Here is a 14,033-nt window from a genome sequence, read left to right on the forward strand (position 1 = left end):
CAAATGTATATTTTAAGTTTAAAATGAAAGCAAACCAATTTTTTACCTTATTGCTTCACAATAAGTTGATGAGTTTTAGTCAACTGATTTCCAGCTAAATCTCAAAAATTCACTTTCCATGATTAACGTCGTTGGTCATAGAAAACAAACAAATTACAACAAACCAACATTTTGAGTTTATTTTCAAAATAAAATAAAACCTTAAGATAATTTTGACAGATTTTTAGATGTTCATAATGAAGCTGAAAGTTTGGCTTTAAATTTATTCCTCTGTTGCTGCAACAGAGGATTTCAATCAACATTAGATTAACAGCTTCAATCAACAATGAACAACTAGCGACGTAGCATATAGCATTATTGCATATAGCATTATTCTGAACAGTTTGTGTGGAGGGAAGATCCTCTCTTCAGATCTCTGAGCTTTACAAGCTTAACTTAGAATATTTATTCAAACATTAAAACCAGTAAAAACCTAAAAGTCAGTTCGGTTGGTGAGGTTTGAATGCTAAGCTAACTCTGGTCTGAGTTCGGTTGAAGTGATCTCTGGTTCAGTTTGAATCCACATGAGAACGCCAAGTGGACCAGAGACCGTGACAAAAGCAGGAACTGGACTACAGTTCAGGGCATTCTGGGTAAATACAATCCAAACAAATGCAATAGCTTAGCGCTAGCAGGAGAGATGACTTGTGGTCCAAAGAGAAATCCTCCAACCGCTAAATCTGATGCCTCCATTTTGTTTCCATTTGGTGTAAAAGGAAGTTGTGCTCAGTGTCTTTAAAGGTTTTTGTGTCGTTTCCTTCAGTGATTCCTCGTGCAGCGCCCCCACAGGCCAGGAGGGGAACAGGTTGGTTTGACTCAGAGCAGAGAGAAAAAGAACCACAGCAGCTGGAGGTGGAGCAGATCTTACAGCTTTGGTCCAAAACCGAACCGAGTCGACTGGACAGGTGGAAAAACATCCTAAGAGTTGAAAAAGCTACAAATAATTACAGATAAGAAAATCAGAGCTGCTTAATCAGCTTCTCATGAATAAAAGTCAAACTAACCATGGGTTAGTTAGCTTCCAAGCTAACAGGCCAAGTTGTGTTTGGCTCCTTTGTTTTCTTTCTCTAGATATTTATAATTAATAATCCACCAAATGCCTTAGAAAGAAACATTTTGACCAGACTGATCAGCTGCTTTAAACCTTTGGACAAATAAAACTGCTCCAAGAAATAAAACCTTCACATTTCCTTCTGCAGTTTCTAGTTTCAGGAAGAAATCCATTCATGATACCAAACTGTTTCAGCCTCCGATGTCCACAAGGCTGCCGTACGAGACCGTCACGAGATGGCAGCCATTTTAATTTACTAAGCAAAGAAAGGCGAAATGATGCCAGAATCAATAAAACACTCAGAGTCGCTTCCAACAAAAGAGTTTTCATAGACTCGGCAGTTTTCCACAGAGATCTGGAAGCCGTGTGCAAGTCGATGGTGCATTCGCAGGCTCCTCACCTTCCTCATCACATGGTTCACACACTGTGTGTGGTTACCAAGACAACAGGTAGTGGAGTGGATAGGCTCTCTGGGGACTGCTGAGGGTGTGTGTGTGTGTGTGTGTGAGAGAGAGAGAGTTTGGTGCTCGCTCTCTCCGCTTTGCTGCAGAAAGATGGAGCGCTGAAACACGGCGAAGCAGCGAAGCATGCAGCCAGGCTTTACCACGCTGACTACAAGTGTGTGTGTGTGTGTGTGTGTTTTCCTCTGTTGCCTTTTCATTTCGGTCACACGATTAAGTCCAAGGTGACTCCTGGGAGAAAAATGGACAGCCTTCATCTGTGAGGATGAGTGTAGGAAGGAAGAGGAAGCCAATTATGCATTTTAACAAGAAGCTTATCAGTTTAAAATAAAATTTCAATTATTAACTGACTGCAGAAAAATCAGCTACTAGAATGAAAGCTGCTGAATTATTTCATCAGTTGAGATGAGTAAAGAAATTGAACCTGCTCTCCAGACGTCCTTTGTGCTCCACAGAAATGTCTGGTTGTTTTCAGGGACATTTTTCACATGCAGTTTTCAAGTCTTTGTATTAAAATGTCCAGAAACATCAGTGACATACAGGAGAGGATAGAGCCACCGCAAATAAAATTAATTCTGACTTAAATATTCTGAGAAAAAATTTTATCTGAGGAAAAAATCTGAAAGTTGAAAAAAAAAGAAAATTGTCAGAAATCGCAGAAATAAAAATCTGAGAAAAATGTTATAATACTGAGAAAAAAATGTCAAACTTTTGAGAAAACGCCAAAATGTGAAAAAAGTTTGGCGTTTAAAAAATACTATTTTTCAGTGACTGTCTTCCGATGCTCTGCGAACCCCAGCTGCATCTTTTAGAAATGCTCCATGAAAAAAATCAGATATTTTTGCAAATAATTTGAGTCATTTTCCGTTAAAAAAATATGCAAAGAAGTGGATCTGTGAATACTCAAATTTTGACCCTGTAATAAACTGACAACGGAACGCAAAACAGTAAATTAACATTTTGGATCAATTCAAAATTTACCAAATATCTAAACATTGGGCATTTAGTCCATTTCTAATTTTGTTTCTATTTTTTCACCACATTAGATTAATAACAAAAACTCAGAAATGGAAGATGAACTTTAGCTTTTTTAAAACTGCTGCTGCCTTCATATTCTTGGTTTTTACATTTTCTCTATAAAATAAAATTGGCTACAGATAGAAAAATTTATTTCCTTCATACTTGTGTTATTAAACAATTCAAATTATTTTGTATGTGGGGATTTTGGACGTGAAATGTAATTTCTTTAACGCTGTACGAGAGTTTTCCATAGGAATATTAGACTAGAGGGAACATGAATACTAATTACAATCTGCAGTTTTAAAAAGTGAACGAATAAATCAAAATAAGTAAATTAACTTGCATTGCTGCCACTGTGTTATTTAAATTGGCAGCAATGAAGATTGTCTTTGGGTTATAATTTCAACCCAACTGTGTCCATGTGTAAAGAATAGAAATCTGGGGATTAATCTGTATTTTTTCAGATTTTTAAGGTTTATGTTGAATATTTCCAGCAGACAACATGATTTCCTGCAGCTCTGCTGTGTTTATCTCCAGATTATGCTCATTGTTTTGCCCCTGATGGTTTGGTTACTCACAGTTTATTGACAGAAATCTCATCCTGATGGCCACTGATTACACTTTTACATCAGCCCATAAATTACAGCAGCGGTAAGAATGTGAATCTGTCTGTTTTTCTGTCACTTACGCTCTGGGTCGTGTTTTGGGTTGTGCTGCAGATGTGCGGGCCCAGTTGGCGGAGCAGCAGCGCTGCCTGGAGCAGCAGACGGAGATGCGGGTGCAGCTGCTTCAGGACCTGCAGGACTTCTTCAGGAAGAAGGCCGAGATCGAAACGGAGTATTCCAGGAACCTGGAGAAGCTCGCAGAGCGCTTCATGGCCAAAACACGCAGCACAAAAGATCATCAGCAATACAAGTACGCTCAAATCTGTGCTGCGATAATCTGAAGGTTGAAAGGTCACATCTGAAATTAGTAAGAAATCATTTTGGAAAAGAAAAGTAAATGACGTACGGATTAGAATTAAACAATGGCGTATCAGGGCAACTGCAGACAGAAAAAAGAAGCTTTCATTGTTTTTTCTAGAAATTTTTTTTTTTTTGCTTTTTGGTGAAAAATAACTTTTTACCTATAAAGGTCCTAATACGCTGTCATAAAATTAAGTATTATTTATGTACCAATAAATGAGTCGAGAAAACAATCTAGCAATTTTTCTGTGGCCAGCTGGTATTGGTAGTATACTAATGCTATAACTTTTTGTGCTTCCATATTACGAGCTGAAAACAGGCCAGATGTAAAAGAAAACCAGAAATGTTTTATCTCTGAATATTTATTTTAAGGCCAAATTTATAAAATATTAATATTCTAATTTCAGGAAGGATCAGAATCTGCTTTCTCCGGTTAACTGCTGGTACTTGTTGCTAAACCAGGTGAGCTAACGTGTTTTCCAAAGGAATCTAAGAGACACGGAGAAACGATCAATCATTTTAACCATGATTTATGTTTTTATTTGAAGGTGAGGAGGGAGAGCAAAGACCACGCCACCCTCAGCGATCTCTACCTGAACAACGTCATCAGCCGTCTGACGCACATCAGCGAGGATTCGGCTCGGCTCCTGAAAAGGGTGAGTGCTGTAGAAAAATTATGAATTCAAATATAAAAAAAACTATTTGAAAAAGTAATTTTCTTTAAAAAAATAATCTGCACCTGTCAGAGAAGTGTGACTGTACGACATCGTATTAGGGCCATTGTAGAGAGAAAATAAGGAGTAAATTTCCACCAAAAAAAGGACATTTCTGAGGTCGAGATGTCAAAAATGTTGACTTTTCAAACTCAGAAAATTTCCAAAAGTAAAAAACTTTGGACTTTTGAAACATGAAATTTCCAAATTTGTTTTTAAAAAAATTCTAATCTAATTGATTTTTTTTCTAGTAAACCTTTTGACTTTTGGAGCTCAGAAATTTCCTTTTTTTCAGAAAATTCCTGAGATTAATCAAAAAATGTTTGTAGCTTTTCAATTTATTTAACATGATTACATCTGATGTTTTGGACTAGCAGAGGACAAATAAATAATAAAATCCCCATAATTTCTAACCAGAGGAACTTTATGCTCACAAACACCAATGGTCGCCTTGACGATACAGTTTAACTTGTTGCGTAGACATTGCCAGTTGTTTGGGTTGCTTTCAAAGGAGCAAACGTTTATGGTTGGTGAGCAGAAACCCATCCTCTTCAGTTTTATGGGGTTTATATGGAAGTTCAATTCTGCCACTCTGATGAAAAAACTCAGAGGCAAACCTGTATTATTATTATTATTACTATCATAATAATAACATTAATGAAATATAATATAATAACTAAATCATAATTATGAGATACAACTTTCATTTCTTCATCAGAGTGGCACAAATGGGCTTCCATAGACAGATTTCCACAGGATCTTTGAGGAAAGTAAAAGCGCTCACTCTTTGCAGAAAATCATAGATATTTCTATACATATATTCAAATTTTATTATTTTCTTTTCTATGGCTCCATATGACCCAGTATTTTATTTTTTCTCGATTTTTAGGTTTGTTGTATCTAGAAGCAAAGCATCTGAAGCATGACATCCTACTAGAGTGATTGCTGCACTTAATTATATAAATATCTTTACTTCCTTAAATAATCTGAGAGCAGCAGCACCAGATGAACAAATGGATTTGACCGCACACAAACAAACGCATTCATAATTGAAACTGAACTCATGCATTAAACAGCCCAGCAGTTATGTGGCAGCATCAATATTGCATTACGCTAAACCGTCTTGAATCCCAGGATGGATGAATCCCGTTCCCGGCGGGCGCGGCTCGTCTGCGTCGCCATGGCCACCGGGGCGGCCGGCTCTGCTGGGCGTCTGTCCGCCGAGCGGCGCCGGATGTGATGGAGGTCCTCGGCTCAGAGCCGCTGGCAGTCGCTGCACTTTAGCTGGCATGAATAAAAGACGAGCCGGAAGCCAGATTAATAATGAACACGGAGAGCTAAAGTTAGCGTCCGCATGTGTTTAATTTGTTAAAGTCTGCAGCAGGCCCGGCAGAGAGCTGCAGACGTTACTTCTCATTAAAATCAACTCTGTTACTGCAGTAATGACAAAAGGGACACATGTAGAGGCCTGCGCTCAGAGAGGAGCAGCAGATTCACTCAGGCAGGCAGAGGCGGGAAAATGTTCTGCAAGCCGCTTTCATGACTAATGATATTAACACAGCAGAATACGGCCACAAAAAGAGGCTAAAAACTCAGAATGAAAGCCTGAAACTTGGTTTTATAGTCCAGTAATTTACTACGGGAGACGATTAGGGCCACTGGAAAAACTAGCAAACAAAAAAAGAAAAATTTGTTCTCAGATTTCTGACTTCAATCTTCAGACATTAAACTCATTATACGGAAATTAAAGTCATAATTCTGAGTTAAAATGTCAAAATAATTTTTTTTCCAGTTGCCACAATCCTCTTGAGTATTTTACATCTAATCTTCTCCTAAAATATTAGATTCCTGACAGAAAAACACAAAACATGTTTTCATAAAATGTTTGATGTATTAGCATCATAGAAAAAAATTGGAGTAGAATATTTCTGCCAAATATCTCAGAAATGTTGAGATTACCTGAAAATAAAAAAGAGGAAATTTCTGAATTTAAAAAGTTTAATATTTTTTTTCGTTTGGAAGGTTTTCTGTGTTGCAAACTTAGAAATGTTCTTACTTTTTCTAGAAATTTTTTTTCTATCTACAAAGGAACAGTACACTGTCATAAACACAGATACAAAAATAACAATTTTATCCTTGTTTGCAATGAGATATTGATTAGCAAACATCCTGAATAACAGACATATTTTAGATGGCTGTGTTGTAACAAAGCTGGTAAGTTTGGCTGAAAACGACGAGAAACGTTTTGTTTTGGAGTTTATGTTGATATTTTTCTTTTGTGTGTCAGAGTAAAGAAATCCTCCAGCAGCTGCAGGACGACCTCATGAAGCTTCTGAACGAGCTTTACACGGTAAATAGGAGCACGTTAGAATAAACAGCTTTAACCTTCACTCAGTGGATTTAAAATCTGTTACAGGATTTTTATTATGTAAACAAACTTGATTAAAACATTTAGTATTGTGTCCATAAGACTGAAACTGAACCACAAGGTGCAAATTGTCTTTCTGCTGCCGTTACCAAGGTGATGAAGACGTATCACATGTACAACGCGGAGATGATCAGCGCGGAGACCAAGCTGCGGGAGGCGGAGCGGCAGGAGGGCCGCGTGAAGGGCGTGTCCGGGTCGGGCGGCGGGGTGGAGCCTGTGTTCGGCCTGCGGATAGAGGAGCGCCACCAGAGGCGCAACGCCGCCCGCAAGATGGAGAAGATGAGAGAGAAGGTAAACTAATGAATAACTGTTACGGGAATCAGTGCAGAACTAGGAAAGGATTCATGTGTTTAATATTTTGTTCCTTTTATTCTCAGAGGAAGGCAAAATACTCAGAGAACAAACTGAAGACTCTGAAAGCCAGAAATGAGTATTTACTGACTCTGGAGGCGACCAATGCCTCCGTGTTTAAATACTACATCCACGATCTGCCCGACATCATCGACGTGAGTAAAAAATCTGCTGCTACGGAGTTCTGACTCTGAACAGTCTGATGAACTCAACTCAGGGTTCATTCTGGTGGCAGTATTACGGAAATATAATTTTTTGAGCTTTCCATTTTATGTTATTCCGTTGTCAAAATCAAACCTGGAGTGCTGACTTGATTCTTTAATGCATGTTTGAGAAATCCTTTAATCTCCATGGCAACCATTCAGCTGCAAAACGCCTGGGTGGACCTAGCCCCGCCTTCGAAACACAGCTCCTCCCCCCACTCAGCTCCTTCAGACTAGCCAGCAGCAATTAGCAAACGCTGCTGAGCTCATTATAGGAGCTGCTGCTCAGAGCAACACTGGTAAAACCGCCGTTAAAGGGTTAATGCAGGAGCCATGTTGGGATGACTTCCTGGAGGCGGAGTTTCAGAAAGAGCAGGAGTTTTTAAAGAGACAGAGGCCCTATTTCAAGGTGTTCAATATCAAAGTCAAATTTCCTTTATAGTACTTTTACAACAACTGGAGAAGACATAGTTATTTGATTATGCCATAAAACGGCTCTTTGTGCCTGGAAAACACAGAATACTGGCCCTTTAATTGAACTCCAGTCCGTTGGCCTTAAAGTCCGGTTTGTTTGGGAAACTCTGGTTTGCCTACAAAACTCGGTCTGGGTTTGGCTGAAGTGAACTCTGGTTCAGTTTTATGTGAACACCTAGCGGACCGCAGACCGCTCCAAAAACAGGAAGTGGACAACAGTGCAAGGCATTCTGGGTAAATACAACTAGAATAAATGTGTTAGCCTAGCGTTAGCATGAGAAATGACTCGTGGTCTTTAGCCAAAGACTAAAGAAAAATCCTCCACCTGCTAAAATCTGACGCCTCCATTTTTGTTCACATTTCGTTAAGAAGGAAGTTGCTCTCAGCGTCTTCTTCAAACATTCAGAACGATTTTCCCAAAATAAGTTTGCAGAACTCTTAAAACTTCGCCTTGATTGTTTCTCAGTGCTGTGACTTAGGGTACCACTCCAGTCTGAGCCGGGCGTTGAGGACCTACCTATCCGCCGAACTGAGCCTTGAAGCCTCCAGGCGGGCGGGCCTGGAGGTGCTGGAGGGGGCTGTGGAGAACCTGGACCCGGCCCGCGACAGGCAGCGTCTGCTGGGCCTCTACCCTACTGCCTTCTGCCCACCGCAGCGCTTCGGATTCCAGGCGCACATGGGCGACACAGTGAGTTCAACCGGAAAAATAACAACAAAACTCCTGATTCATTTCTTTCTATACGTATTTATCTGGAGGACAAATCCTGACATAATTGGCAATAAACAGAAATAGCTACTGCAGCGGTAAACCAGAGTCAATCAGGATTCTGACCTGAGGATTTGCAGTTTTTTCTTCTTGTGTTGGTGACGTTTCGCTTCCTGTCAGACGACCCAGATCGCCTCCCAGCCGCAGGTCCAGGCTGAGCTGTCGCTGCGCCTCACTCAGCTCCAGACCCGCCTGGCGTCCCTGAAGATCGAGAACGAAGAGGTCAGACACACAAACGCAATCAGACGACGGTCAGAGATCTCAAATCTATCTAAACATAAAATCCACTGGACTCCCACTAACAACCAGACATCAATTACAATAAAGGAACTCTTTAAAGTTATTTTATAAAAAGATTTATTATGGAATATACTGTATATAGATAGAATATATAAAGTTTCAATGAATCATTAGATTCAGACTAAATATGTAGCTAACAAAATATGTAGTTTCTATTTTACTTATTTGGCTTGCTAATTAAATATTTAGTTTGGAGCTAAATATGTAGCTTAAACTATGCTTATAAATAAATTAACATGGTTAAAATATGACTTTTTTCTTTTATGTTGGGCTAAATAATCCAAATTTTTGCCACTATTTTTGGCTGTAACTTTAGAAATGGCTCCCCAGCTACGCAGAGCTGCAGATGAACAATCCTGCAACTTTTATCCAAACAGATTAGGACGTTTGACCTGCAAACATATCAGAAAATAAGTGGATTTATGTTGAGACTATGAATCCTGCAGAGCATTTTTCCAGCTGTTTGCTCAAAGTGTGAAATAAAAACACTAAACCGGGTGAAAACCCCTGAGATCACATGTTTTTCTGCGTCAGAACTTCTTCAGTTGTGGTAATTTATACAGTTTTAATTGGGTGATAATGTAGCAGATGTAGCGTCCCAAAATAAAGCAGAGCTACTGGCTGCTGCTGCAGTCTGTGTCCCCGCTGTCGTGTAGCGCACAGGGCAGCTGTTAACTCGGCCTGAAGGGCATAAAAATGCTGAAGGAGTTGGGATTAATGAGCAGCATCTGCACGTCTCAGCAGCTCCCAGCACACACACAACCACGCCCCCATCATCACAGGCCCATAAAACCAGCCGTCACGCTGTAAATACAAACACACTCTGCATATGAAGAGTGTGTAAAGAATTAAATCCCCTAATTGGTTTTAATGTTTTCATTTAAGTCGTCAGACTTTGCTGTAAATCTCCCGGTTCATCTCTTATGTTGAGATCTGCAGCAGTTTGATGGCTGAACAAGCAACAAAATGTTACTTTCTGAGATGAAAAGGATTGAAAACGAGCAGGAAAAAAATCCAGATTAAAACCCTGAAAGTCTGGAGACAACTCAGGCAACAACCTTGAACAAATGGAAACTGTCAGAATGGCCTACTCAAAGTCCAGATGTAGTCCATCAGGAATTGTTTTCCATTCAGTCAGCCCGTTCTTGAGATTTTCCACATGAAAAAATAGTCAGAAATTTCAATCTGTACTTTGCACTCTATGATTTACTCAGGAAGACTGAATATATACTCACTCCACACTTTTCAGATCTTTTAATTAACAGATTAGCGTCTCATTTTCTGGTCTATCACATAAAAACCCAGTAAAACACATGAAAGTTTGTGGCTGAAAGGGAAGTCAAAGTACTGCACCTTTAAAATGTGTTTCCTTCAGGTGAAAAAGACCTGGGGAGCCACTCTGACCACGCTGCAGGACATGACGGTGCTGGACGACTGCGACGTGTCGCAGAGCTTCACCCACAGCCCGTCCTCCGAGTCGGTCAAGTCCAGCGTGTCGGACGGCTACCTGAACAAACCCAGTCTGGCCAAGAGACGAGCCAACCAGCAGGAGACGGAGCTTTTCTACTTCAATGTGAGGAAACGGCAGCGAAGCGAAGCGAAGACTCTGCGTCTCATTTCCATTCACTGGAGAAACACAGCAAACAAAAAACATCGTTCATCAGATTAGAAATCAGACATGTTTTCTGTTTTACGTCAGTCGGGATTATCATGGATTTTTAAGATTCTGGAAAAAAATGTACATCTTAATCTGCTGCGATGACAAAGATGAGAGTCGTGTAGCAGGAGAACTTACTGGAGGAACATGTTGGATTTTAGAGATTATTTTAGATGGCCGGTTAAAATCACAATTCTGAGATTGAGAAAAAAAAGTCAAAATTCAGAAATTAAAGTCAGAATTAGGAAATGAAAGCAAGATTAGATTTAGATTTATTTAGACTGGAAGATTAATATTCAATTTGGAGATAAATATTGTTGCTTGCTAAAAATATTAGCAAGCAAACATTGCTAATATTTGCTTGCTAAATATTAGCAATGTTTAGCTAAGAATCTAAACATTTAGCTTTCTAGGTTAATATTTAACTAGTAAGTTAATATTTTAGATGCTAGGTTAATGTTTAGTTTTGAGCTAAGTATTTAGCGTTGAACCAAATACAAATGGTTTATTAATTTTCATAAATGCATAAATAACATGGTGAAAACATGGCATTGTTTTTACTACTAGGCTCAATAATCCAAATGTAAATAATGCAGTGAATCACTGTATCTGTTTTATTTCAGCAGATTTCTCTGGGATAAATAAAGCTCTGTGTCTGTTCTTCCATCCTCAGAAGTTTCGCGAGTATTTAGAGGGAAGTAATCTCATCTCGAAACTCCAGGCCAAACATGACATATTAAAGAAAGCCTTAGCTGAGGGTAAGAGCGACGTGTTTCAGGGCTTACAGACGATAATCTGCATGTTTTACATTTGAAATGTTCTCTGTTCTTCCTGTTGCAGGATATAAATCTGAATTACTGACTACCAGGTGAGGCTTTTTCTCATTTCATGCTCATTTTCTCTTCAGGCTAATAACCAATCTTGCCTCTTTCACCACTTTACTGTGAACTCTGAGAAACTCCTCTTTCTCTTCATTTCTTCCTCCTTTTGCTGCTCATTGTAGTCGTGGGCGGAAGAACTCCCATAGCAAGCACCAGGTAGACACCGGGGGTCGGGGGTCAGGGGTCGGTTTTTGCTGGTAGTCATCTGTGATTAGCTAAAACATTTGAGAATTCCTCACATTTAAACTGCCCATTTCAACAGTTTAATCACAATATTTCTCATTTAGCTGACTGCTATCTAAAATAAAAATATTAAGAGTGTCATCGGCATACAGATTAAAGTACGTGTTAGCATTAGCTTTGACGCTGCGCTTTGTGAAAACTTACTTTGGTTTTAAAGCTACCCAAAGCTTTCAGTACTTATGTAGTCTCAATTGAGGTTAATAAACATTAAAAAACATACAATTTTAGTCTGTATCAACTGATGCAATCTTAAAGTAGATAAGAAAAAATTATGTGAAAGAAAAAAATTTGTAGCAAAATAAAGCATTTTAATTCTAGTTTTTAATTGAAATAATTTAATATCTACAACAACATAACATTTTCCTTCTTCCATCCTTATTGAACTTATTTATAACCTTTCTTCTCTCTGATTGGATGATTTCTCCTCCAGTTTAAAGAATGTGGTTCTTGTACTTTTGCTCTATTCTTATTTAAATTAATTGAAAGCAAACATTTTTGTTAAGTTGCTCTCTTGGTGTGTTGATAGGATTCAACTAAAGCCATACCGCTGCTAGTGGAAAGCTGCATCCGCTACATTAATCTACACGGTACGTCTCAATTTTTAGATTGGATGTTTGTTTTTTTCTTTTCACATTCATTTAGTTGTGTCAACACTCAGTTTATATGATTTTTTATGAATCACACTTTTTTTCTAAGTGGACTGTTGTTCTTTTGGCCTGAATTTTTTTTTTTTTTTTGGAAATGTTTGCTGTATTTAGTCGAGTTAAATCAATAGGTGTGCAAAGTTTTCTTTCTAAGTAAAAAGAGTTTGATGTTTGTGAACTAGGCTAAAGAAAAAGAAAAACGTTTTACCCAACAATTCCCATTTTGGAAAAATTACAAAGTGTCCATCTGCATCAATTTCTTGTGCTGCACCAGCCTTTAATTATGGTCGATGGGCCACAGAAAACTATTCCAAGGACTGAAAATGGCCCCCGAACCGCACTTTAACCCCCCGATGTTTATATTATAGACTTACATGTGTAATGCAGCTTGTAGTCAAACCCAGATGTTTTTCTCAGGTCTTCAGCATCAGGGCATCTTCCGGGTTTCAGGCTCACAGGTAGAGGTCAACGACATCAAGAACTGCTTCGAAAGAGGTGAGAGGTCACCTGTGAGGTCAGAGGGTCACATGACTGGTAAGCTGTAAAACTGTCAGGCGATAACGCCGCTTCTGCTGGTTGCCCAGGTAACGACCCGCTCATAGACGAGGAGAGCAACCACGACATCAACTCTGTGGCCGGGGTGTTGAAGCTGTACTTCAGGGGTTTGGAGAACCCTCTGTTTCCAAAGGACAGGTTCAACGACCTCATTTCCTGCGTCCGTGAGTACCGACAGCGCCGCCTGAACGCGTTTACCTCCAGCCCAGACCCTCAGCTTCCCTCGACATTTCGTCCGCTTTGTTCCCCGTTTGCAGTGCCAAATAAAAGCTTTTCAAAACTGTCAGATATTTTTTCACGTCAGTAGCTCAAAAAATGTAGAAATACAACCTGAAATGCAAAACGGAAACATATTTGTATGCTTAACTATATATTCTAAGACTACAAAATGTAATTATGTAGTCTTTTTATTTTTCTTCAGTGTTTTGATCTGAGATTTTGATTGTTTCTTTTGTCATCCAAAGAATATTTTATACTTTCATTAGACACAAACCCACCGTATGTGGTTGGTTTTAAAGAGGATCTATTATGGAAAATTCACATTTTACATGTTTTTAATTCTTCCATTTGGGCTTCAACTCCTTCCAAAAACAACCAAAGCTCTTAAAATAAGAATTGGCAATACGTTAATGTTTTTTGGTGAAGGAAAAGGAAATGTTTCAAAAACCTCCAGAATGCAACGTCACAGATCACCTAGCAATCCTAGAAGAGTTCCGCCTGTTGCCTAGCAACTCAAGCTGAGATCTAGCACGCTTGGTCAGCTGGTTTTACAGCTGTACAATGGCTGCTGGAAAAGACAAGTGTTTTGTTGTTGACTCACCAACCAGAAACCACTTGCTGCATTCTTGTTGGTTGTGCAGGAGGCTCCACTTCTGCTTTTCAAAGATGTATGGTTGCATAATTGCACATCTGTTTGTAATCATTTTCATCTGCAAGTATAGAAGTTGTGTTGGAGGGCGTGGCCAGCAGCTGCTTATTTGGATTTAAAGTGAGAAGAGGCCCTCAAACAGCTAAACTCTCATTATCTAAGAATGATTTTGTGCAAAAAATGTAATGAACATGTTTTGTATATCCCAGAAACGTATCCTAAACTGTTCAAGGAAGCATAATAGGTTACCTTTAAGTTGTGAACACAGCTATTAGCATGTCATAAACATATTTTAATCTGAAACACACACAAAATGTTGCCTGTTTTTGGCCATTCTGGGTTTCCATACATGAGGAGCAGGAATAAAGCAAGTAGAGCTTATCAGAGTAAAGCGCATTAAGCCAGAATACATAT

The 14,033-nt window shown here is 39.1% G+C and overlaps 1 protein-coding gene across 4 annotated transcripts in view; it reads left to right on the forward strand.

Moving 5' to 3' along the window:
- LOC116736336 (SLIT-ROBO Rho GTPase-activating protein 1-like) overlaps window positions 1-14,033 on the forward strand; it is a 28,786-nt gene that overhangs the window by 4,818 nt on the left and 9,935 nt on the right. For all 4 annotated transcript variants that reach the window (XM_032588715.1, XM_032588717.1, XM_032588716.1 and 1 more), the window contains exons 2-16: window positions 3,291-3,486; window positions 3,944-3,998; window positions 4,085-4,192; window positions 6,537-6,599; window positions 6,771-6,968; window positions 7,055-7,183; window positions 8,172-8,393; window positions 8,592-8,693; window positions 10,147-10,344; window positions 11,102-11,186; window positions 11,269-11,296; window positions 11,432-11,465; window positions 12,079-12,139; window positions 12,614-12,691; window positions 12,781-12,915. In XM_032588715.1, the coding sequence (XP_032444606.1) occupies window positions 3,291-3,486; window positions 3,944-3,998; window positions 4,085-4,192; window positions 6,537-6,599; window positions 6,771-6,968; window positions 7,055-7,183; window positions 8,172-8,393; window positions 8,592-8,693; window positions 10,147-10,344; window positions 11,102-11,186; window positions 11,269-11,296; window positions 11,432-11,465; window positions 12,079-12,139; window positions 12,614-12,691; window positions 12,781-12,915 (1,692 nt within the window). The remainder of the gene's footprint in view (window positions 1-3,290; window positions 3,487-3,943; window positions 3,999-4,084; window positions 4,193-6,536; window positions 6,600-6,770; window positions 6,969-7,054; window positions 7,184-8,171; window positions 8,394-8,591; window positions 8,694-10,146; window positions 10,345-11,101; window positions 11,187-11,268; window positions 11,297-11,431; window positions 11,466-12,078; window positions 12,140-12,613; window positions 12,692-12,780; window positions 12,916-14,033) is intronic.

The sequence above is a fragment of the Xiphophorus hellerii genome, chromosome 17 (genome assembly GCF_003331165.1).
Source record: "Xiphophorus hellerii strain 12219 chromosome 17, Xiphophorus_hellerii-4.1, whole genome shotgun sequence".
Lineage (NCBI taxonomy): Eukaryota > Metazoa > Chordata > Actinopteri > Cyprinodontiformes > Poeciliidae > Xiphophorus > Xiphophorus hellerii.